The sequence below is a fragment of the Peromyscus californicus genome, unplaced genomic scaffold (assembly GCF_007827085.1).
Source record: "Peromyscus californicus insignis strain IS unplaced genomic scaffold, ASM782708v3 Scaffold_12__1_contigs__length_115047231, whole genome shotgun sequence".
Lineage (NCBI taxonomy): Eukaryota > Metazoa > Chordata > Mammalia > Rodentia > Cricetidae > Peromyscus > Peromyscus californicus.
This window is the reverse complement of record NW_026294413.1, coordinates 50,719,311-50,745,570: the sequence shown is the minus strand read 5'-3', so window position 1 is coordinate 50,745,570 and position 26,260 is coordinate 50,719,311. Positions and strand designations below refer to the sequence as shown.

Here is a 26,260-nt window from a genome sequence, read left to right as displayed (position 1 = left end):
GACAGAGACAGTGAGACAGAGAGAACATGAGAACAGCAGGCCGGCCTCCAACTTAAACTCCAGATCCCCCTGTGCTCTGGGTACTAGATTGGAGGGCTGCATCACCGACCTGGCTCCTCCTTCAGTGTTCTATTTCCTAGTTTGCCTCTCCCACTAGCATCTTAAGGATAGCGACTGAAAGTTAATCTCTGTACCTACATTATCTAGCACAACACTTGACACACTGAACACATAACAAATACTAAGTGAACTCTTAAATTAAGAACTAGCTAACAATCCAAGTAAAAGAACCAGCAGCCTAGCTTTCTAATTCTATGCCTTCTGATAAAATCATGTTTACTTATACTTTTGAACCTATGTTTTCAAAAACCTTGCTGGGCGGTGGTGGTACACACCTTTAATCCCAGCACTCCAGAGGAAGAGAGAGGCAGGCGGATTTTGTAAGTTTGAGGTCAGCCTGGTCTACAGAGTGAGTTCCAAGACAGCTGGGGCTACACAGAGAAACTGTCTCCAAAAACTGAAACCAAAACCAAACGAAACAAATAAACAAAAAACTCTGTTACCATAGAAATGTTAACTTTACAATTCTACTCAGCTAAGTTTATTTTGAGAAATAAACAACTGACATACAATAAATTTATCTTAGGAAATGTAAACAATAATCCCCCTTCCCCAAATTCTTAAACAAACCATACTAATTTTAATTGAACTTTATTTCAAATTACCTCTGGAAGTCCATTAGATGATACAATTCCAAGTGAATTCATAAAAGGGATAAAATTTTTGAAATAAACATTTTTCACCTGAAAAATATAGCATTCAAATATATACATCTAAGATTACAATAATAAGATATATTAAAATTTAAAACAAAGTCTAGTCTTGGTAACTGTTCACACTAAAGTATTAACTGATATTTCCAGTACATTCAAACTAAAGATATTGATTTATAATTGTTCAATTATTTACTTTTAAATACAGATTTCTGAGCATAAAATAGTTAAAGTGAAAGCCTGTTAATGAAATGGGATCTGTTGCATAAGGAGCACTGAACCCAACCTTTTAAAGTGACCCTTAGAAACAGATAACGGGCTGCTCCACAAGTGCAGTGTACTGCAGAATTTCTAACTCTGCTATTCTTTTACTAACTTTCTTTTCCAGACATTAGTCTACACTTACTGATTTTTCTTTCTAACAAATAGTACATTTTTTTTCTAATTAGTCCACACTTGCCTGGGATATTTAGTAGTAAATCAATTAGTATAATTAACCAACAGTTATATATCCATAAATGCTATATTTAATCAATTGTCAAATAAAATACTAAAGTTTTTATTAGCTATACTTGAATCATAACTATGTAAACATTCTAAATTCTAAGAACAAATTCCTTAAGATGAAAACTTTATTTATCCTAATCCTCAAAGTAAAATGTAACTAGTTATGGTACAAAAAATCCAGGGAATTAGAAAAACTCACTTACTACTATTTGCTCCCTTACTACTAAACAGCAGAATTGAGATAGCACTATTTCAGCTACAATTGTCAGCTTATTTATATGTGGTAACTTGTGATTCTAGAAAGGTGAAAAGCAACCATTTAGGTTTCTATATAAAGTTAATATAAACACAGAGATACATATTTATGACATTAGTAAGAACCACAGTGGTAAGGCCTAGATATCTTGGAAATGTTTCTAATACTTAGAATTATAAAAATGTAACACTTTCACCCATCTGGTGAGATGAATTGTAGACAAAATTTCAACAAATAAACTATGAGAGAAAGAATCTTTAAAATGAAGACAGACTCTGTGTCAGATGTCCAAAACTTTAGCAAAGGATCAGTGGGTGATGAGCAACCAGTCTCTGGAAGCATGTTGACTCACTACTATAAAGCAGTGGGGTACATTATTTGTAAGAATCCTTTCAATTTCAAATCCTAGACTCTTGAAGAAAATAAGTAATTACTATGTGTGCATAAGTTCTCTCCAACAGTTATTAACATCTGATATAGTATTTGGAAAGAGAGTCATAAAAGGCTAAACAGAAACTGAATGTTATATCACTCACACTAAAGTGAAACTAAGGTTTCTTGGCAGGGTGTTTTAAACACTAGGGATATTAGTAAATTCAAGGGAAAAGAAGAAGAAATATATTTGAAAACTATTGTCTTCATGATACACATTCAGTAATTCCAGAAGGGGATATTCTCTTTAAAAGCTAAGTAAGAAAGTATGAAAACTACTTTTCATACAAAAATCAAGCATTTTGCTCCTATAAAATTGAAGTGGTCCTAATTAAAAAATAAAAAAGCATGCTCACAATGAAGCGTACGTATTTTCAGGCAGACTTTTCATATATATCTACTTCAACTGTTTTAAAGAAAGAGTCAGCGAAATTACCTCATCTATATTACACTCATGCTCTTTACAGAGAACTTCAATAATTCTTGTATCATTTTCTAGTTGTTTTGCTATCCGGGCACTCCTGTTCTGACCTCTTCTGGGTGTTCGAGGTGAACCATTAATGGGTATTGCAGCTGTTTCTGTAAAAATGGTAAATTAGATAAGAACAACTGTACATTCCATACTGAAAAAAATTAATGAAATTGGGCTGGGGATGTAGTTGAGTTGGTAGAGTACTTGCCTAGAAAATTATGAAACCCTGGGTTCAATTTCCATCACCACATACACCAGGAATGCTGGTACATGCCTGTAATCCCAGCATTTAGGAGGCAGAGGAAGAGTCACAGTTCAATACCATCCTTGTCTACATAGTGAGTTCAGGGCCAGCCTAGGTCACATGAGACCTCTACCTCCAAAACAATTACTTAAAATTAAATAAATTATAAAATAAAATAAAATGACACATTCTAAGACAACATTAGAAATAATCCTCGTAGAATTTTATTTCACTTATTATGGATCACTACATAATTAACAATTTAAACTCATTAATTAATACCTATTGGGTCTCCCCTTTAGTTTTATAGTGCTGGCAATCAAATCCAGGGTCTCTGTGAATGCTACAAAAATGCTCTATCACTGAGCCATGAACTGTTCCTGAATGCCTGTTGTGATGTATATGCTGTTATTAATTTTTGCAACTTACATTTTTTTTACTCCAAATGCCACCCCCAAAATGCTATATCCCATAAACCCGGAGAAAGCCTGGTAAACAGATAATTTATAAATTACTTATAAGTGTATTCTACTCAGTATGCATGACCAAAACTATTTCCTGGGCTGATGAGATGTCTCAGTGGGCAAAGGCGCTTGCTGTCAAGGCTGACAACCTAAACCTAGTTCAATCCTTGGAATCCACACAGTGCAATGAAGAACTGACTCTTGCAAGTTTCCTTTAGCTTTCACACCCAGGCCCACACACAATCCTACTACCCCACAAACAATACTAAATAAGTATAGATAGTTTTTCTCTATTTTAGATCCTTAAAATGAATAATCAAATATTTATGAGTTCTATTTATAAGCACAGTATAAAATGTTTAAGTATTAGCAAATTACAATGTATTTAAAAGTTGTAGTATAGGGGGCTGGAGAGATGACTCAGTGATTTAGAACACTGGCTGCTTTTCCAAAGGACTCAGGTTCAATTCCCAGTATCCACATGGTGGCTCACAACTATGTGTCCAGTTCCAGGGGATAGGATGCCCTCTTCTGGCCTGTACAGACACCAGGCACTAAGTGGTACATAAGCATACATGCTGGCAAAAGACATGTACACATGACACGCACAAACCATCTACTCTGATTATTTAAAGAATAAAGCATGAGGAAGTGAGGGAAAAGAAGTGGAACACTGTTTTGTGCTACAGATCGAAACCAGGACCTTCTGTGCTCTACCATTGAACTACATCCACAAGCCGGGGCAGCATGTCGTAGAAGTGTAACAAGCCAGGCACAGTGAGCGGTGCATGCCTTTAATCACAGAGGCAGGAAGACCTCTGTGACTTTGAGGCCAGCATAGCAACATAGCAAGCTCCAGGCCAGCATGGGCTACATAGTGAGAGCCTGTCTCAAAAATAAATAAATAAATAAAATAAAAATAAAAAAATTACAAGTTTATCAACCAATCACAAAGTAGAGATTTCATGTAAATTCTGATTCAGTCAGCCTACAGAAAAGACACTTCCATTGAATTTATGAGCTAACTGGAAATCTGAACACTTATAAAGTATTGGTGGCATTAAACAGTAACTAATAGTTTTCAGATGCCATAATAGTACTTTCTTTTTAAGTCTTTATCTTTTACAGATACAAACACCAAGATAAAACCATATACAAGCTGGAGGAACCTATGGGATATGAGGCTACAGACGGGTCATAAACTATCTTCTGAAGTTGGTCATAAGTACAGGGAGACAAGCTACATCTCTTTATTTGAAATCCCCATCACAAAAGCTAATTAAAAATTTACTGTACTCAGTCAATTCAGCTTCTCATGCTTGTTTCTCTTTAACAATGCACTTAAACAATGAAGTACAGATCTGAATTATCTAAAGAAGAACAAAGACATCAATTTGAATAAAGTAACACAATACACCAACTTCTTATTTTATTTTATTTTATTTTATTTGGGGGACAGGACCTCACTCTGAAGCCCTCCTTGGCTGTCCTGAAATGAGCTATGTAATCCATCTTGTCTAGAACTAACAGACTGACCTGCCTCTGCCTTCGGGGGCTGGGATTAAAGGCATGCATTATCACACCAGTTAGTATACTAACTTTTAAAGTTTCAACATTGACATAAACAAGTGAGAAAAAGGCAGGCAAAAGGAACATTTAAAGGATGCGGACTTTTTAAGTCTATTTACTATTTGCCATATATTTTAAAATTTCTCCTGCTTTATATGTAGTTTATGCTAGTTTAAGTTTTCTGCCTCTTCCACCAACGAATGTTTAATACACTGTCAAAATGCTCTTCCAGATTTCATTTTCCCATGAAGTCATCGTTCACAAAGATGAATTAGGCTTCCCTACTTCAGCCTCTTCAACAGCACGCACAGACTTGACATTTTGATCTGCTATCTGTTTTAGCACTTCTATTAACACTTTCATCACTTCAGGAGCTAGGAATCAGCCTGTCCTCAGCTAAGTTTACATTTCCTGCTGTACAAAAGTGATTTCAAGGTCTTATTTTTAAGGTGACCAAAAATAAATAAATAAATAAATAAATAAACAAAACCCCATAAGCTACACTTACCTTTGCTTAATGCTATCTATATCAGCAATAGTTACTTTATTTAAATATATTTCCCACCCTTCTCACTACCCACTGAAACAGTATCAATTACTGTTTATATAGAAAAATCAGTTATATAGTATACAATATCCAATATTAATTAAAAACTTAAATTGCTACTATAGAATGCCCCACCCCCTTTCTCAAGAGTTATGAATCATATCTCTGTCTTGTCTTCTGCTCTACTTTACTACAATCCCCTGCGTCTTCAAGGGAAACCTTTCCCCAACCTTACCTACGCTTCATTTCAAATACTACTTCTTTTCTAGTCTATTTACTAGCCCTCCACTTCTACTACAAAAATTTTCTTTTTAATTTTTAAATTTTTACTTTATTTTTAATTATGCATGTGTGTGTGTGTGTGTGTGTGTGTGTGTGTGTGTGTGTGTGTGCGCGTGTGTGTGATGTGAGGGGTATATTTAAGTGAGTGTAGTGCCCAGAAAGTCCAGAAGAAGGCACTGGATCTCCCTGGGGCTGAAGTTACAGGAGATTATGAGCCACCCAACACGGGTTCTGGGAACAGAACTCAGGTCCTTTGCAAGAACAGTATACACTCTTAACCATTAAGCCATCTTTCTAGCCCTTGTTATTATTATTATTATTATTGTATATGTGTGTATGTGTGCATGCATATGCATGAACATTGGGGTTCCAGGGCACACCTGTGGAGGTCAGAGGAAAACTTTCAGAAATCAATTCTTTCCTTCCACCATAAATTCTGGGCATCAGACTCAGGTTGTTAGGTTGTACATCTCACTGGTCCTGAAAAAATTTTCATATCTCTGGACCTCCCAAAACATTTGCTTTGTTTTGATTAACCCAGAGCACTTCCTACTACATTCTTAATTATTTGTTCAACATTTTATCTTTTTTCTATAACCCACACTACTTGAAGGTTGCTGTCATTTGAATCTGGAAATGTCTTCCACAACTCCAACAGAGGTGAAGTTTTACTCCACTGAGGGTGTCTACCATGTGCGCTCCCTTACTACAGACTCCAAAGCAAAGGGGCCAATTGACTGTGGACGGAAGCTCCAAAACTGTGAGCTAAAAATAAGTTGATGACATCTCAATAAACTGATCACATCAGATACTGTCATAGTCAAGCAAAGCTGAGAGCAAAAGGCAGAGTCCACTCTTGATTAATGTTTTATCATACATTCAGTTTTAGGACTACACTAGACCCGCAAGATAGTCAATAAGGAACTGCTGCACTAAAGGAGAAGAACATTACATCGTTTACAATACTTACTGTATGGTTCTCTGAGTAGTGCAGGAGGCGAGAACTTAATAAAATAGTCAACCACACACAGCATTAACTGAAATGAGATTACCAGATCATCTTCCATTTGTAATACTTCTCCTAAAAATGAAAAAGATCCATATTAAAACATCTTAAAATTATATTTATCCGTTACTTACTTACCCGTGTGTGTGTGTGTGTGTGTGTGTGTGTGTGTGTGTATGCATGTATGTGCACGTTTGTGAGCATAAGTGTGCGTGTGTGTGTGTGTGCGCGCGCGTGTGTGCATGTGCGCGCGCACATGTACTATAATGCACGTGTGGCAGTCAGAGGACAACCTTCAGGAATTGGTTATCTTCTTTTACTATGTGGGTCCCAGTGACCAAACTCAGGTTGCCTGGTTGATGGCAAGTGTTTTTACATGCAAAGCCATCTAATTGGCCTCAAGATTCACATTTTTAAGAAAAGTTAGAAATTGGTACCTTTAAGTCAGAGAAAAATGTAAGTAATGGTATATCCATATGCTTATTCATTTGCTAATCATTAGAGCCATGATAAAGACTTTTCTCTTCTTTGCAAAAAAACAAATGAAAAATGAGATTCAAGACGTAAATGAAATTTGAAATTTAGGTAGTGTTAATCTACCCTCAGAATTTTAAGATTAAGGGTTATAATAATTAATTCTTATTAAAATCATTTGGCATGGACCAGGTGGTTGGTGGCACATGCCTTTAATCCCAGCACTCAAGAGGCAGAGGCAGACAGATCTCTGCGAGTTCAAGGCAAGCCTGTTTTACAAAGTGAGTTCCAGGACAGTCAGGGCTACACAGAGAAACCCTGTCTCAAAAAACCAAAACAATAAAAAAATTACTTGGCATTACCCTTTATAAAATTTACTTCCTATTTTGGTGTGACCTACAGAACTCATCACTTCCAGAAACCATGTTGAAGCATGATGCATGCTAATTTTTCATTCTAAATATTTATAAAAAGTATCTCATATGCTCAATTTAACCCTCCACAAAATATTACACTAACCAAAACTATCAAGAAATAACAAACTCAAGTCAGGTGATGATGGCACACCCCTTTAATCCCAGCACTTGGAAGGCAAAGGCAGGCGGATCTCTGTGAGGCCAGTCTAGTCTACAAAGCGAGTTCTAGGACAGCCAGGGCTACACAGAGAAACAAAACAACCAACCCAAAAACAATAAACCAAACTCAGAATATAATTACAAGGTCATCTCTAAATAACTATTGAACATAATATCCTAACAGTTTGTGTAACATACATACATATGTAACTTAAAATAATAAGTTTATGTAACATGTATAGCATACAATTACAAGGCTTGTAAAAATAAACACATATAATAGGTACCTATATATAATGTAAATTATGATCAAATCCAGAAAATGCCTATTTGCTATGGCTCTTTATTTTTAAGAAAGACATGTAGGGATCAGAGAGATTGCTCGTGGTTAACAGCACTTGCTGCTCTTGCAGAAGACCCAGGTTAGGCTCCCAGCATCCATAATGGTAGTTCACAAGTGTCTGTAATTCTCAGTTCAAGGAAACCAATGCCCTCTCTGGCCTCCACAGGTACCAGGCTTACATGTGGTACATATATATATGTGCAAGCAAAACACTCATATGCACAAGATAAAAATAAGTATTTTTTTAAATAAAGGAGAAGTCTGATTTGATTCACTTTCTACCTTTGGGGTATCTGCTAAGCTACTAACAATAACAACAAATACTGCAACTCTCAAAATGTGTGAGAAAATGGATAACCCTGTATCAGGTGGGTGTTTTCAGTCCATATGTTTGCAATGAGTTCAGTGAAGAAATATCACAGAGGGTGTAAACAACAAAGAAGAAATGTGTGATATGAAAATGTCACTAGAAAACTCATTAACTTGTATGCTAACTAAAAGTTAGTGACGGTGAAGAAACAGGTGAAGTTTGTTTCCAGGCACGTCCAAGTAAGAAGAGCAGAGGAAAGTCGGATGAACAGCCTCTCCACTCTAACAACACTCGGAAGGAGAAACACACATTAGCCAAGTGCTAGTAGCAATACCAAATCTGGAACAACGCTCCAGCAGGATGCTCATCTTTTTCGCCTTCTGGCTTGGAGGGAGAAGTAACTGCTAAAGAAAATAAAAGGGAAGTAAGCATGATGGCTGGCTGCCCAGCACAGACATTCCAGTATACTGTGCTGACTGGGAAAAGAGCAAAGTATAGCATTCATTTAACAAAGATTCAGAACCTCAAAGGCTCACAGCACTTCAGATGAATTCTCTATCCTCGTTCTTACCTTCTGACTAAAAGCAGCATAACGCCAGTTTACAGTATACTGTAATTCTCTGGGGAATACAAACTAAGCCCACATTAAGTGTAAAGGGAATGAAGGGAGGGTGTCTCAAACTACCTCAAAGAAAACATTAGCCAGGTCGGGTGGTGGTGCACACCTTTAATCCCAGCACTTGGGAGGCAGAGCCAGGCAGATCTCTGTAAGAAAAAGTAAACTTTCAAAAAAGGGAGAAAAAAAATCAGAGAATCTAATAGAAAGAAAATACTTTGATAAACAAACAAATAAACAAATAAATAAGCAAGCCATCCTGCATTATGGTGAACTCCCAGTGCTTGGGATGCCAGGCAGAAAGATCATTATGTCAAAGGTAGTCTGGGTCATGTGTCAAGAACTTGCCTTAAAACAAATGAACAAACAAACAGAAGCTCACTGATTTCAATTGATATAAAAACAAGGAATCAGACGAGTTAAGAACAAATTAGGCACAAATAACACCATTACAAAAAGAGTTCAAATCAAAAGACAAAATAAAAGAACCTACACATAATACAAAGCTGGGGCTGTAGCTCAGTGTGACAGAGCATTTGCCTGGCATTCATGAAGCTTTGGGTTCGATTCCTAGCATTGCCAAAAAGACAAAAAGAAAAATAATTAAAAAAAGAGAAAACAGATATGGAGAACAAAACAACCTGATATAATGTTTGAGAAAAACCTAACTGAATAAAATAACACCTTAAAATATAACATTATTAAGATGTCTCAGAAAAGAAGAACAGATGTCTAGTTTTTTTTTTAAAGGTATTGCAACACAAATGAATGCAGAATGATACAAATCAATAGATATCCTAGTAAAGGTATTAAACCTCACATTTAAGTTTCATTTTCTATTATTTTCTGCACGTGAGCATTTGCCTGCCTCCATGCCTGGTGCTGTGAAGGCCAGAGGAGGGTAACACACGCACTGGCACTGGAGTGACAGATTGTGAGCTGCCATGTGGAATGAAACCAGGCTCTGCTGCAAGTGCTTTAGTTATTGAGCTATCTCTTCAGACCTAAACCTCACGTTTAAAAAAGAACTCACTAAGTATTCAGCAACTAAATGACAGGAGGAAATTAAGCGAGCCTCAGATTTCTCAAAATCAACATTCAAAACTAGAAAATATTGCCTTACGGGACAAAATGACTCAAGAGCAGGCCACACAGTCAAGTTGTCTTTCAAGTATAGATACTGTGGACATTCTCCGTTAACATGTCAAACATGTGGAACATGACATCAAAGGGCCGAGTTTTTAATCTAGGGCTGGAGAGCTGGCCCAGCAGGTGAAAGCGCTTGTCAGCACGCCTGAGGCACACACATACCATAGGTAAACAGATGGACAAGACAACTTAAATCCTTGATGGCACAATCCAACTAGCTAAGAAATGGATCAAAATCGAGAACTCAGAAACAGAGAAGCTATAATAAAGTAGTGCTAATGGTCACAGAATGCATTTAAATACTGAACTGAGACTAAAGGCATGTAGAAACTATAATTACAGATGAATAGATGTTATAGTCTTTGATAATGAAATGAAAACAATAGAATGTATTAATTATAAAGTGGGGAGAGGGAAGAGGATGTGCCGAGAGATCATTATCATGGTTTTTCCAAGTAGATTAATGTACACTGCTGTAGAATTCCCTCTTCCTATCTATGGCCGTAACACCCTGAACATGCCTGATCTCATCTGATCTCAGCTGCTAAGCAGGGCAAGGCCTGGTTAGTACTTGGATAAAAGAAATCCCTCTTCTCCAACGGTACTGCGATGGTGTGATGGTTTGAATGAAAATGGCCCCCACTGACTCATAGGAAGTGGTATTATTGGAGGTGTGGCCTTGCTGGAGGAAGTGTGTCACAGGGGGTGGGTGGGCTTTGAGGTTTCAGATGCTCAAGCCAGGCCCAGTGTCTCACTTTCTCTTCCTGCAGCCTGTGGATCCAGATGTAGAACTCTCAGCTCCTTCCAGCACCATGTCTGCTTGCATGGCACCATGCTTCCTGCCATGACAATGAACTAAACCTTGGAACTGTAAGCCAGTCCCAATTAAATGTTTTCCTTTTAAGATATGCTGTGGTCATGGTGTCTCTTCACAGTAATAGAAACCCTAACTAAAACTGATGGGATTCAGGCTGTTTTCCATCAGCACAGTATACTGGATTCTCATATTTGTTGACTACTCTCATCAGTTTCTACTTTCTCCAAATCAGAAGAAGAAAAATATGAGCATTCACCATGAATTTGGAACTAGCATTTAACCACTACATTTTTCCTTTTTCATTGTATTAACATCAACAAAATACAAGGCTAAAAAAGAAAAATAAAGATGTAACAGTACGCCGGGCGGTGGTGGCGCACGCCTTTAATCCCAGCACTCGGGAGGCAGAGGCAGGCGGATCTTTGTGAGTTCAAGGCCAGCCTGGTCTACAAAGCGAGTTCCAGGAAAGGCGCAAAGCTACACAGAGAAACATGTCTCAAAAAACCAAAAAGAAAAAAAAAGAAATATCATGTAAGATGACTAAACACTTAATATTTCCACTGATTACTTTTATTAAATTTTAAAATCACTAGGCACTGACTTCCATCCCTAGCACTCCTAAAAAGGAAAATATAAAGAAAACAGAAGAGAAAGGAGGGATTAGGAGGAAAGGATAGGAAATGAAACATTTCTAATAATGTCTCTATTACCATAACTACAAAAATGGTTTACAGTTAATAAGCCATAAAAAGAATATAGTAGAAGGATACATTAATTGAATAAAATTTTCGTACTATTCCAAATGAGCAACTTAATCATTATATCTGACACATCAGCATGCAAAAAAATGTTCATTTACCTTTAGCTAGCAAAAAAGTGATCCAAGAAATTTTTAGCACCAACATAGAATTTATTTCAGTAGATATCCTGGTTAAAAAAAAAATACAAAGCAATAAAAAAGTTAGACACTGACAAAGTTTTTCAGCTTTACTTTTAAGTAGTTTGTTTTGTTTTAGATTGTAGACTAAAGTTAAATAAATACACAATGGAATGCAACTCTCTTTAAAAGCACAATTTACACCTGAACTCAATTTATCTCATTTCATTTGTTGTGCCTACCAAAATATTTATTCTAATCTAAAATTATATAAACCCCAAGGAACTTTAATGTAATTTGTTTCTAGTTACCTTTATACTTGTTTGCGCTTTTGTTTTCTAGTTAAGATGAACAATGTAAGCAAAAAGAAAAAAAGAATTAAGGTGGCTTTGGTTTAGCAACACTTTGCCTTGAGAATTTTTCCATAGAATGGTCATTAGAATCAGCAGATTTATATAAATTGATAAATGCACAACTTGCATTTCTATGCTACTGCTCTAATGGGGCAGAAAAATCTCCAGGACTACTTGATCTGTTTCCAGAGAAGACACGGACATACTGTTCTGGCCTGTGGGAGACGTTTTCAAGATAATTTAGAATTTGTAATTGAGATTTGTGTGTTGAGATTTGTGCACGCACGCGCTTTGTCTACATGTGTGTCTGTGAACCACTTGTATGCCAGGTGCTTGCAGAGGCCAGAAGAGGTCATGAGATGCCATAGCACCGGAGATACAGACAGTTGTGGGCCATCATGTGGGTGCTGGGAATCAAGCCTGGGTCCTCTGGAAGAAGGAGTGTTCTTAAGCAGAGCCTTCTCTCCAGCCCCCTAATGTAGAATGTATTTGTTCTTATACGACAGTATGCAGAGCCTTGTTAATACAATCCCTGTGATAGATCCTCAGTATTTAATGAATGGACTGCATTTTCCCCAGAATAGTGACAGAGAACACCAAATCAATTTCCAGCTAATTAGTTCTCCTTTGCAATATAAGGCATGCATTTTCAGAGCAGTTAAAACAGGATTTTTATCACCTCAACTTATAAAGTAGTATGTTTTTATCACCCAAAAGTAACCTTAGTAGTATCAATATGTCTGAGATTAGTCATGAAAAAAAAAGTTCTTTAGTGAAAAGTAAATGCTTTCAACTACTTACACACTGCTGGGTTGTGTCAAATATATAAGTTCACATGTCCTGAAAGGAATATATAATGTCATTATCATTATGGCTTTTTAACAGTAACTTTTGAAATACTACTGCAGCATGAATCGTGAGCATTCTAAAACAAAAGTAAAATACATTTACCCACTACAAAGTGTCATTTCACATCACAGTGTCCTAATTACAAAAGGACTGGCTTCTGTCTGAATTTTAAATCAAAACTGATGATAAAATCAAAAATCTCAGGTCAGTGGGCAACTAATGACTATCTAACTAGTAAGTCATATATATCCATATGGTTCATCCCGTAATAAAGAAGCTTCGGCATCACAACTTTCACACTCCAGAAAATCCTACAAGTAAGATGGGAAAAGAAAACCTTGGCTTGATTCAGGGCCGGCAACATTAGGGCTAAATGATTCCATAAAACTGGTCAATAAAAAATATAAATTCCTATTACGAAGTCCAGGGTGGCCTTTTAAGGACAAACCAGACTATCTCATTCCCCAGTATAAAATCATTTATCAACTTTTCAATGCCTGCAAGGCACAGTCCTAGCTCACTACCAATCAGACCCCTTCCTACCTTTCAGACATTCAGACTTAGCAGTCTAAAGGACATCCTGCTACTGTTTTTGGTATTGTACACACACTTGTCACATGCTTAGTATGCCTGGTTCCAGTCCCCACTCATTTTACTTGATACGTTTCTATTTTTTCTTCATCTCTAGCTTTTTTTTCTTAGTCAAAATCACCAGTACTGGGTTACCCTTTTCACCTAGCTAAGATATACAATGTATTGCATCTTTTCTACTTAAATACAATACTCTACAACAGAGCATCACAATCATTACTGCATTTAATTTTCTTTTTCATGTGTACATGTTGTGGTGTACACATGTTTGGGTTGGTGCACATATGTGCATATATGTGGAGGCCTGAGGCTGATGTCAGGAATCTTCTTCAATTGTTCTTTCATCTTATTCTTTGAGGAAGGGTCACTCAATCAAACCCAGAGCTCATGGATATAGCAGGGTACTAATGGTTATTCTTGATGTAGTTTGTTAATTTATTTTTTGACAAAACAACTGATATCATAAAGTTTCTTAAAATATATTCCATAAAATACCTCTTTCATAAGACCTTATGTTTAATACTGTTATAGTTTGAATGTGAAGTATCGCCAACAGGATCACACTTGAGAGTCACTCAGATGGTCTTGAGGCTTTAATAGCCCAGACCCACTTCCTGTTCATGGACTCTGCTTCCTTTTATGTATGCCCTGCCACCATGCTTGCTGGGGCTGCCACATCTTCCCTACTATGAGACATTGTAGCCCTATGGAACTGTAGATGGGAATAATTCCTTTCTCCCTCAAATTGTTTTTGTTGGGGGTATTTTATCACAGCCAACAGAAAGTAACTGAGACAAATACATGTGTATAACCTATTTAGAAAATGCTGAACTGAACTGAACAGATCAATTCTACCAAACTTCTAAACACCTTGCATCACCTTGGTACTTTGTGACTGTCTAAGGGGATACAGAATGAAAATACAGTATTATGCAGTACTTTCCAGACGATGTCTTTTTTCTTGTTTTAAAAGCTTTGGGCCTGCAAGATAGCTCAGCTGGTAACATGCTTGCTGCTGGGCCTGACAACCTGATTTTGAAAATGGGACCCAATGGTAGAAGGAGAGGACCAACACCTCCAAGTTGCCCTCTAACCTCCAATCTGTGTCATAGTGCATTTTCCCACTTGAAAGCTAATATTCATGAAAAGTTTATTATGTTTATACAAAGCCACTGAACAAAAGCACTATTTATGTATTACCTTATTTAATATATTAAACACTTAACAGGTATGTGATGGCTATTTTTGGTGGTCAACTTGACTACATCTGCAATTAACTAAAATCTCAAAATAGAGGGCACATCTGTGAGGGATTTCTGCCTAATTTGAAATGGGAAGATCTACTTCTAATCTGAATCTCTGAGGTAGGAAAACACACCTTTAACCCAGATCTTGAGGTGGGAAGACACACCTTGCAGATCTTTAATCCAAATCTAATCTGGGCTATGCCTTCTGCTGGAAGCCTATATATGGACAGGGGAAAAGGAAGCTTTTACTCTTTACCTGCTTGCCCTCACCTTGCCCATTCCTTCACTGGCATTAGAGTCTACTTCTTTAGGATTCCAGCGTATACTGAAAACCAGCTGAGACATCCAGCCTTGTGGAGGAGCAACTACTGAATTCTTGGACTTTCCATTCACAGCTAGCCATTGTTGGATTAAGTGGATCACAACCTGTGAGTCTTTCTAGTAAACCCCCTTTCTATGTATAGATAGAGATTCAGTCTATAATTTTTGTTATTCTCAAGGACGCTGGCTAATAAATCCCCTTTCTATATATAGAGAGAGATTCAGTCTATAAGTTCTGTTACTCTCAAGGACCCTGACTAATAAATCCTATATATATATATATATATATATATATATATATATATAGAGAGAGAGAGAGAGAGAGAGAGAGAGAGAGAGAGAGAGAGAGATTCCATCTATAAGTTCTGTTACTCTCAAGGACCCTGACTAATAGGTACTCTCAATAACTTGATTTAGACATTAGAAAACAAAGTACCCAACTTAGGTAACTCATTTATCCAAGATCACACAGTACATGCTCATGATTAGGTTAGAATCCAGATATGTGTGACTACATCTCCACTAAACCCTACTATAGCTTCTCTCTCTCTCTCTCTCTTTTTTTTTTTTTAGACAACACATCCAACTACTGTTTTTGATAGAGGAAAAGAAGGATGGATAGGAACTTCTATCTTCTCTGTTACAAGGGCACATCTGTAGTTCATAATGCAGAAGGGAATCCACACATGCTTCTGTAAAGAGCTCATCATGGACACACTTCAGTGGTTTGTTTGAGTAGGCCTAGTCTAGGTGCCTCAGAGGAACTCAATAAGGCGAAACAACCTTAAGAGTGTATACCCAGCTTCACAGAGAGAGATGATAATGAGGGCAAACTTCACGGAAGACAGAGAAGCCTCGTCACAAGAATCTCAACTGGACCAGAGTTATAAGGCTAGCTTTGGAACTGCTACTGCTCCCATTCCCTGGACAGGTTGCTAGCTATGGATGACAGGGAAGACAGCTTTGGGAGTTAATTGGTAGTTTCTCTGACTCCTGATTCATTAAATGAAGCACATCTGGAAGATTCAAATCCTCATTGTTCATTGATGTTTGTGTCAATGGTCATCATGAACTCTCATATTCCAGTGATGTTTGAAGAAAATTCTGTGAAAACTGTTGTCTGGGATCCCACTGACTAACCTGGAAATACTGCTATTCATACTTGCCTTTAGGGAATAGGATCCAGGAAGATTCTGAACACTTTGAAATTGTCTACATAACTTCTAAAGCTTTTAAATTTCAGTATGTAGCAGATGCGATATTCTTTTCTTCTTTCTCCTCTGAATTTTCTGGCATCTAAGAAATTCTCTGAAACTTTCTTCTCCCCACCCTTCCAAACTACATAAAGTTACTTTTCAAAATACATATGAGAAAATTCATGTTAGTAGTCTTAATATTATTAGTTATTGTTAATAAATATTAAGAGACAATTTTTGGTTTAATGGTATTTCTATTGATCATTCACTATTCTCTGTTTAGAGAAAAAGATGGCAAACCACCTAAACAAACTATTCTGTAAAGTCTAAAAATCACTTATGAGGTCATTCCCCTTTCTAACATCCGTTTCTACTTTCCCCAGGATATCAACTGTAATTTATAAGTGGAAAGTATAATAAATAAATAAATAAATAAATAAATAAATAAATAACCTGAAAACAGAAACTGATATCAAAGCAGAGTACTGATGCCAGACAAGAGAGTAAAACTACCTGGAATTATCCAATTAAAATTATTATAGTAGAAATGTGGATGGAGAAATCTTACAGGGCCCAACCCCTAGACAAATAACTCCAGGCAATTAAGAAATGCTGAGAGTAGGAAAGTAATTTTCCCCAGGGAGGAGCCCATTAACTGGTTATCCAATAACAAATGGTTAGCCCTGAAATCATATACATAGAAGTAGCATTAAATGGACTCAGCAGGTTATAATTACAGATTTTGTATACATGTAACAACATCAAAGAAAATGAGGCAACAGATTTAAAAGGAAGCAGGTGCACAGGGTGGGGGGTCTGGGAAGAGTGAGAGGAAGGAAAGGGAATGGGGAGAAATGATGTAATTATATTTTAATAATAAAAATAAAATAAAATTATTATAGCAAAAAGTACCCCCAAATGACCCCTGGCCTTCAAATTCTAGATCTAGAAATAATCTGAAGGTCTTGTTTTTTGTTTTTGTTTGTCTTTTAGTACTGATTTGTGTAGAATTTTCTTTCGCTCTTAAAAATTCAATTCATTCTTATTTATGTTTATGTGTCTGTATCTCTATTGTTTATACACACATCTATGCAGGTGCCCTGCACAGGCCAGAAGCTGGAGTTACAGGTAGTTGTGAGTCACCGGAAGTGGATGCTGGGGTAGAATTCCCATAATCTGCAAGAGCAGCAAGCATTCTTAATCAATGAGCCATCCTTCAGCCCACTATAATTTCCTTACCAATTGTTTCAGTGAAGTTTTTGCTTACTTTGTTTATTAAGGATGGGAAAACTCTACTACAACTCTGGAAAGCTTCTTTTGAAGCATTTCATGCTGTGCACTATTGGCCTGGTTTTTCCTTGTGCACTGTCACAATCCTAGTATATGCTAATTTATGTATTTAACACTACAAATACATTAGTTCTCATCAAAACGGGCGTATAATCGTTTGATTATAGTTATAATACTTAAAATGGGGTTATGTAAGGTTTTTTTTCAAATTTTCAGAGATCTAAATAATATCATGACAGAAATCTCTGAACTTTCTCATATTTGGGGCCATAGTCTTATGAAAACTGCTGAGATGATGAATTAAGTGGTTATGGAAACATTTAAAGAATTTTAAAAGATCACTATTAAATTTTAAAGAAACAAAACAGTATATATGTGTATCATATATATTATGTATACATATATAAATAATATACACATACATATATTAATATGAGATCTTTAATGTGAAACAGTAGCCTAAGGAAAGAAACATTCCAAAATGATAGTCTCTCTAGCACTGAAATATGTTCTTGATTCTCACTTTGTTTAGGACTATCTATACTATCCAAGTACTCTATAATCAATTCACACTTCTTAGGCAACTTATTTGTCATTTCTTTTTAATAATTGAAAAGAAATTCTTTTTTTTCTTGTGAAAAAGAGTCTACACTTAAAAAAAAAGGCAGGGAGTGGGCAGTGGCATTACATTACAATTAAAAACAGCATGAAAAAAGCAAAGGCCAGGCCTCATGGTAGGAAGTCTTTAATAGGCAGAGATATCGTTGTGAGTTTAAGGCCAGCCTAGTCTACATAGTGAGTTCCAGACCAGCTATAGATACATAGCTACACAGAGGAACCCTGTCTAGGAAGGAAGAAAGGGAGGGAGGGAGGGAGGGAGGGAGGGAGGGAGGGAGGGAGGGAGAAAGTAAAGAAAAGGCAAGGCATTATTTCAAAAATTCTAGGGCAAATCTAGAAATGGTATTGCATGCCTGTGATCCAGTATCATGAGGCTGAGGTAGGATATGAGTTCAAGACCAGGCTTGGATGGCCTGTCTCAAAAAATAAGTAAAATGGGGATATGCTGGGGATGTAGCTTAGATCTATATGTTTAAGGTTAGACTGATATATGTGAGACCCTACATCAAAAGAGAGGAAGAGGAGGAAAAAGAGGAGAACCGCCTCAAGCCCAACTTTTGGAGCCTTTTCCCTCCATTTTTTGTCACTTCCATCATCACAACTCTCTAGTTTTAGTAACACATCAATTAAAAAGCAGAGGCAAAGAAAATAGTTACATGCCTCTGTGAAGGGACCTCTTTCTAGCTGCCCTCATCCTCATTCACCCCAAAACATCAAGGAGCCCCCTTTATATTTTTGAGACAGAATCTCTTTATGTAGCCCTGGCTGTCCTGCAACTTACTATGTAGACAACAGTGGCCTTAAACTCACAGAGATCTGCCTGCCTCGGCCTCCTGAGTGCTGAGAATAAAGGTGTGCGCCACCACACCCAGCTTCCACTTTTCTCCTTTCTTTTTATCGTCCTATTACAGAGTGACTTATTGAGCTTAAACATTACTTTTTCATATGTTCTTGCTCAAATGTAGTGAGCTCCAAAACAAACAGTAACAGATATGTCATATTAAGGACTATAATACTGGGGTTAGAAAACTATAATTGGTATGAAAAATACATTTTAAAAAATACAAGCAAAGTCTAGTCATGATTTTCCAGTTGAACAGTGCTGATGGAGTCTTCCTGACTACCAGCTGGAGCACAGACCACAACTTAGTAACATAGGTCACACACCTTCCATTGACAATATGATTTCTTTCTAAACTGGAAGAAGTTAAAATTTAGATCACTATTCAGAACTACAAGTTCTACTAGACAAGATGGGAAGCAAGCTCACAGTCCGATGAAGCAAATGACAGGAAAGGCTGGTAAAAACAGTTAATTTGGGGCAAGCGTTCTGGATGTTTATGAATAGATAAATTACCTAAGAATTAATAAAAATAATAGCAAAAAGGGATAAGGCTATGAGATAATACTTAATACTTTTTATTAAATACCTAACAGTTCTCAGATTAAATCTAACTGAACAGCGATGTGAAAAATTTGGTTATAAAAATGAAAAACAAAAAACAAAGGTGTAAGCCTAATAAAACTTTATCTTACCGTTCTAATTTGCTGTAGAGTGCACATAACACATTGTACTTCTTCAATAGTCTTGACACAGCATTATCAACTTTGGTACTGGTATCAACTTCTTTTAGTAAGTCAAAGAATTTATAGACACTATAAAGAATAGAAAAATAATGCATGAGTAGCTATCAAAATTTCTTATTTCATTTTCAATGCACATATATTTCAATTCAGAAGATTATCTGCTCTACACTAAATCACTGTATGTCCTTTGAAAGAGTTGCATTTGTTTTTGCATTTTACCAGAAGTAACCCATGCCCCAACATCTACCTACCCCTGACTATGTCTACTTAAAGTTAAGAAAACAAGAAAAGCAGGGGCATAGAAAGTATGTATATTTGTTTCTAAATATATGTGTATGGGTTTTTAATTAAATTTCTTTTTAACTGATGCATAAAAGTCCAATAATTGAACATTTTAGGGGAGCACCATGTGATGTTTTCATACATGTAAGCACTGCATAATGAAGGTAAGTAAGCATATCTATCTCTTCAAACATTTACTGCTTGTACACAGAAAACATTTAAAATACAGTCTTTCACATTTATGAGACACACTGTACCCATTACTAAACAGTCATCTGTATCTGTATGTTTTTAAAATAAGTTCCCATCAATTCAACCCCAACACAAAAATCACTTTAGTGTTCCCATTTTCATATTCAAAAACTCTGTTCTTATTTACTTACTCTTTGAACAAGCCTTCTACTCCCCAACAAGGACAGACTAACACTGTGCACCGCTTCCACCCCTTCCCACATCTCCCTTGTACGATCCCTCTCAAACTAGCTGCCCACAACACCCTGCTTGGTCTCTGTCACTGCAGACCAGACAGCTCATGGCAGGCTGCCCACCCCACGTCAGGTTGCTCTGCCCATGTAGATGCCCCCCCATGTGAATGTCTACCTCACCTTGCTCTGATACCTTTTCTGCACCACTTGGCATTTCCTTTGCCTTACCAAAAGCTTCAAGACTGAATATTTGGAGAAAGAAAAAGAAAAGCTGGCTAAAATTTTAAATTGTTAAACGACTTCTACTCATTCATTATTGTTTTCTATAAAAACTAATCTTCAATATACATCCTTTCATTAGGGCAGTGAAGACAGAAGTTATCAGATACAACTCATACATCAATTATCATCTCCTCTTCTTACTACTCCTGACACAAGATCTCACTACATATCCCTGACTGACCTGGAACATACTATGTAGACCAACCTGGTCTTGAACTCAGCGATCAGCCTGCCATGCACCATTACGCCTGACTTCATACATTAATTTCTAATTAACTTTGTATATGAGATTATACCAAAGCAGCTAAGTGAACCAAAGAGGAGTCACTAGAACTGTTATAGACTGTCCAACAACCAGAAACATCCTCAGCTACAGCAGGTAAGATAGCACATGTCTATAGTCCTAGCACTGAGGAATCTAAGGTAGATCAATTAGGTCTAGGAGTTTGAGACCCACCTGGACAATACGAGATTACACCTCAAACCAAACAAACAAAAAAGGCTGAGCTCATCAGCAGGAGGCAAAGAACACTTGACAGAGGGAATTACAAGTTTTCATGACAAGACATAGAGGGGATGAGGCAGTGTTGATAAGCTACGTGGAAAAGGAAATAAGGAAGCAGGAATGGCAGAAGACAATACATATCAAGATGCTCACTAGAAAAAACTGCTTTGAAATTTCATCTTAACAGTTTAGAAAGCTAGTAAGAAATGCTAAAATTGAAACAGAGGGCTTGGGTCAAAGAATGAATAATCTTCTCCATGAGGTCCCTTGTTTACATTTACTTATGCTTCGTATGGTTAGAAGAAAAGAAGAGGGTGTGGGAGAAAAGAAAGAAAAAAAGAAGTATATTGAGAAAATGTAAAGAACCCAGAAAAAAAGAAATCAACCTTAGAACAGTCCAATGTTTACAGGAGTACAACAATACCTGTCCTGAGAGGTAATGAACACCATGGAAACTTGTTATAACAAAGTTGTCTTTTTCTAAGGGTAATTTAAGAGACAGCAGAGAGGAGTTTAGTGCCTGTGGTGTTACAGGCATTGACTCTTGTGAACTCTTTATGCTATCTTTATGCTATCTTTTAAGATATATATGTATGTATTTATGTATTTGTACAAAGCCTTTGTTTCCATACTTCATTTAAAGGTAGTAAGAAAAGTGCTATAAAATGTAGTAATTAAATCTACTTAATTTAACTAAAATGCCAATTATATTTCATTATAGATTATCTCACTTCAGAAGAAATACATTTATTTACCAATCTGGTAAAATTACTTACTGCTGTGTTTTGTAAATATACTACAAAGGAAATAACAGAAGTCCTGTAAGTTCATTTAATACAAAATCTGCTAATTACTTGAGAACAAATTAATATACTTTTAAAGGTAAAAAAAATATGTGCTAAGGAATTTCTGGGTCAAGTGTTATAATCAATACTGAATATATAGCAGTTTTTAAATGTACATAATTAAAACATCTACTATGCTAAAATCTTGAAGTTAAATAAATCTTATTTAAGACAGACTCACTACTTTTTAAAAGATTTATATTTTTTTACTTCTAATTAGGGGTGTGTATGTGTGTAAGTGTGTGCATGTGTGTGCGTGTGTGTGCGCGCGCGCGCGCGCGCGTGTGCGTGCGCGTGCGTGTCTTTATATGGGTAGTATGTGCAGGTGCACGTGAACACCAGGGGACAAGGGTTCAGTTCCTAGTGCTCACATGATGACTCACACCACCCATAATTCCAGTTCCAAAGGAACTGCTGCTCTCTTCAGGCACTGCACATGGCGCACTTACATGCAGGCAAAACATAAAAGAAAAAATAAATTCTTTAAAAAAAAAAATCTAAACTTCAACCAACCCTACCAGAGAACGGCAAGTCACTATTTGTCCTGAATCTGTTATGTTTAATTTAATCATAGCATTTCCACCAATTTCTTAAAGTGTATTAAAACTTTAAAAGCACTTTTTAAATGGCAGAACTTTTATGACAGAGTTTTTACCTGGTTTCTATGGTCTTCTGTAGCTCAGTAAAAGTGAATGGCATCTCATCTAGGTCAACTGCTGCAACAAAGATACAGATGCCCCAGAGTTCCTTCTTCTTTTGAATATATCCTTCCTAGGAATAAAAAGGTTCAAATATTTTATTAAGTCATTCACACACCGGATACCATGCTAAAGCTGAATTACATATGATTTTCCTCATCAAACATAAAAATGTATTTTTAAATTCTTATAATGGCATATACTTGAAAATATTTTACTTTATATTAATATAAACACTCAAAATTTAAATTATAAGGCAAAAAAATTACAAGGAGGATTAAAAAGTTAAACTACTTTGGGAAACTCAGAATCTGTCAGTTCTTTGAAACAGTTTCTTAGTAGCCCAATATTATTAGAGCCACATTAAAATATTCTGTAATTTTATAACTTTAAATTTTTTTCCAGAAAAAAAGCTGTCTCACTTATTAGGGTATACTTCTTTTGCTCTAATTTATCCGTTTTTATTTCCTTTTGTTCATTCAAGCATTCACTGGCTTTGTGCAATTTCTTAAATAATCCACCTACACAATGGATTGAATGCAAATCTCAGTTAATAAGAATTAAATGAGACTATGTTTAAAGCCTTGGGCATAGTGTCCAGCATACACTTAGTAACAGATGAGAAATGGCTAACACTGTAAGTAGACTATGTTTTCAGTATCATCCTTTCCCCTCAACAGTATATGCCACCTTCTAAATGTATATATCTTGTAGGTAAAATCTGGATCATATTAAGATAAAATGAAGTGTCAGATTATCTAATGGTCTAATGAGCAGACAGAACTACTTCCTGAGAGGTCAGATGTAAGACATTTTACACATCTGGACTCTCATGTACCAGCTGAAGAATGAGAGTATCGGACTACCAAATGATTATAGATATTAGATAATTTACCATTATCCAACTATAAACCTTTCCTTCTAATATAAATACTTTTAAATATAGCTATAGATCCATAAGAGTAATTGAAATTTAAAAAGAATTACAATATTAATGATTAGTAAGGAAGAAGTGTAAGAAGACAAGTGAATGTCAATAATAAACTGAAAATGGTATGACTATTTTGAAAAACAAGTTTGGCCTGTTTCTGTAAACCTAAATATATACTTCCACATCACTTAGCAATTCTACTCTCAATACTTATGCCCAGAAGAAATTAAAACACTACTAATAAAAGTAGTCCCAAACTAGAAGCGAACCAAATACAATAGCAATAGAAATAATATAAATAATAGAAATATAATAGAAATAACCACAGGAAACTCTATAAGCAAACTGTAATAGAAGTCTGTAACAGATGCTATCTAACAAAAGGGAAAGTACTAATAAATGTAGCAACAGAGAAGTCAAAATCATTACATTGAGAAAAAGTCACCAAAAAAGAAAAAGCTAGACTCAAAATAGTAGCATATTCTTCCATACACAGTTCCAGAAAAGATAAAAACTCATCATTAATGTCAGAAACTAGATCAGCAGCTACCCAGGGACAAGGAGATGTGCTGGGGAATGACTATAAAGATGGTAAGAGAACCCTTTTGTGACCAGAAAGTTCTAATCCTTAGTAATTATATGGGTAAATATATCTATCAGCTCTCTCTCTCTCTCTCTCTCTCTCTCTCTCTCTCTCTCTCTCTCTCTCTCTCTCTCTCTTTCGTGTGTGTGTGTGTGTGTGTGTGTGTGTGTGTGTGTGTGTGTGTGTGTGTAAGCTAGAGGTCAACTTTGGCTATCTTACTCAATTGCTCTCCACTATCTTTTAGGACAGGGTTCTTATTGGACCTTAACTTTACTGCTACAGCTAGACTGGCTAGTGAGGGGACCCCCCACAACTGACCTGTCTCTGCTGCTGCCCTTGCCCCAGGACAGGACTTACAGCTCTTTGCTTGAGTGCTGGTAATCTAAGTCAGGTCTTCATGCTTATATAGCAAGCATTTTGTTCACTGACTCATCTCCCCAGCCTTTCATTTTCTTTTTTTTTTTTTTTTTTTTTTTTTTTTTTTTATTAATTTATTTTGCAATACAATTCAGTTCTACATATCAGCCACGGATTCCCTTGTTCTCCCCCCCTCCCGTCCCCCTCACCTTCCCCCCAACCCCCCCCCCCCATTCCCATCTCCTCCAGGGCAAAGCCTTCCCCACAGACTGAGGTCAACCTGGTAGACTCAGTCCAGGTAGGTCTAGTCCCCTCCTCCCAGGCCGAGCCAAACAATCCTGCATAGGCCCCAGGTTTCAAACAGCCAACTCATGCAATGAGCACAAGATCTGGTCCCACTGCCTGGATGCCTCCCAAACAGATCAAGCCAATCAACTGTCTCATCCATTCAGAGGGCCTGATCCAGTGGGGACCCCTCAGCCATTGGTTCATAGTTCATGTGTTTCCATTCATTTGGCTATTTGTCCCTGTGCTTTATCCAACCTTGGTCTCAACAATTCTCGCTCATATAAACCCTCCTCATTCTCGCTAATTGGACTCCCAGAGATCCACCCGGGGCCTAGTCATGGATCTCTGCATCCAGATCCCTCAGTAGTTGGATGAGGTTTCTAGCACAACAATTAGGGTGTTTGGCCATCCCATCACCAGAGTAGGTCAGTTCGGGCTGTCACCGTGCACAAAACTTAAGTCCAAGTGGATCAAGGACCTCAACATAAATCCAGCTACTCTGAACCTGCTAGAAGAGAAAGTAGGAAGTAGTCTTGAACGCATTGGCATAGGAGACTACTTCCTAAATAGAACACCAGTAGCACAGACTCTGAGACAAACAATCAATCAATGGGACCTCTTGAAACTGAGAAGCTTTTGTAGAGCAAAGGATACGGTCAACAAGGCAAAGCGACAGCCTACAGAATGGGAAAAGATCTTCACCAACCCCACATCTGACAGAGGACTGATATCCAGAATATATAAGGAATTCAAGAAATTAGACATCAAAATGCCCAACAGTCCAATTAAGAAATGGGCTATAGAGCTAAACAGAGAATTCTCAACAGAGGAAACTCAAATGGCCGAAAGACATTTAAGGAACTGCTCAACATCCCTAATCATCAGGGAAATGCAAATCAAAACAACTCTGAGATACCACCTTACGCCTGTCAGAATGGCTAAGATCAAAAACACTGAAGACACCTTATGCTGGAGAGGATGTGGAGCTAGGGGAACTCTCCTCCACTGCTGGTGGGAATGCAAGCTTGTACAACCACTTTGGAAATCAATATGGCGCTTTCTTAGAAAATTGGGAATCCATCTCCCCCAAGATCCAGCCTTTCATTTTCTTAAATGATGTATTTCAAAGAGTAGTAGCTTTAAAATTTGGTTTAACTCAATTTGTTGTTTTTTTTTCTTTTATGGCTCATACTTTTAGTGATTATCTATGAAAGTTTTCTCTAACATAGTTTCACAATGATTTCTTATATGTCATACGCTATAGAATTTTAGGTCTAGGACTCACTTGAACTAGTTTTT

General features: G+C 36.8%; 1 protein-coding gene across 3 annotated transcripts in view; it reads right to left on the bottom strand.

Moving 5' to 3' along the window:
• The window catches only part of Rb1 (RB transcriptional corepressor 1), a 137,336-nt gene that overhangs the window by 81,551 nt on the left and 29,525 nt on the right, over window positions 1–26,260 (bottom strand). For all 3 annotated transcript variants that reach the window (XM_052732766.1, XM_052732765.1, XM_052732764.1), the window contains exons 3-9: window positions 22,760–22,875; window positions 19,715–19,834; window positions 12,868–12,906; window positions 11,696–11,763; window positions 6,517–6,627; window positions 2,405–2,547; window positions 726–803 (exon numbers count right to left, since the gene is read on the bottom strand). In XM_052732766.1, the coding sequence (XP_052588726.1) occupies window positions 726–803; window positions 2,405–2,547; window positions 6,517–6,627; window positions 11,696–11,763; window positions 12,868–12,906; window positions 19,715–19,834; window positions 22,760–22,875 (675 nt within the window). The remainder of the gene's footprint in view (window positions 1–725; window positions 804–2,404; window positions 2,548–6,516; window positions 6,628–11,695; window positions 11,764–12,867; window positions 12,907–19,714; window positions 19,835–22,759; window positions 22,876–26,260) is intronic.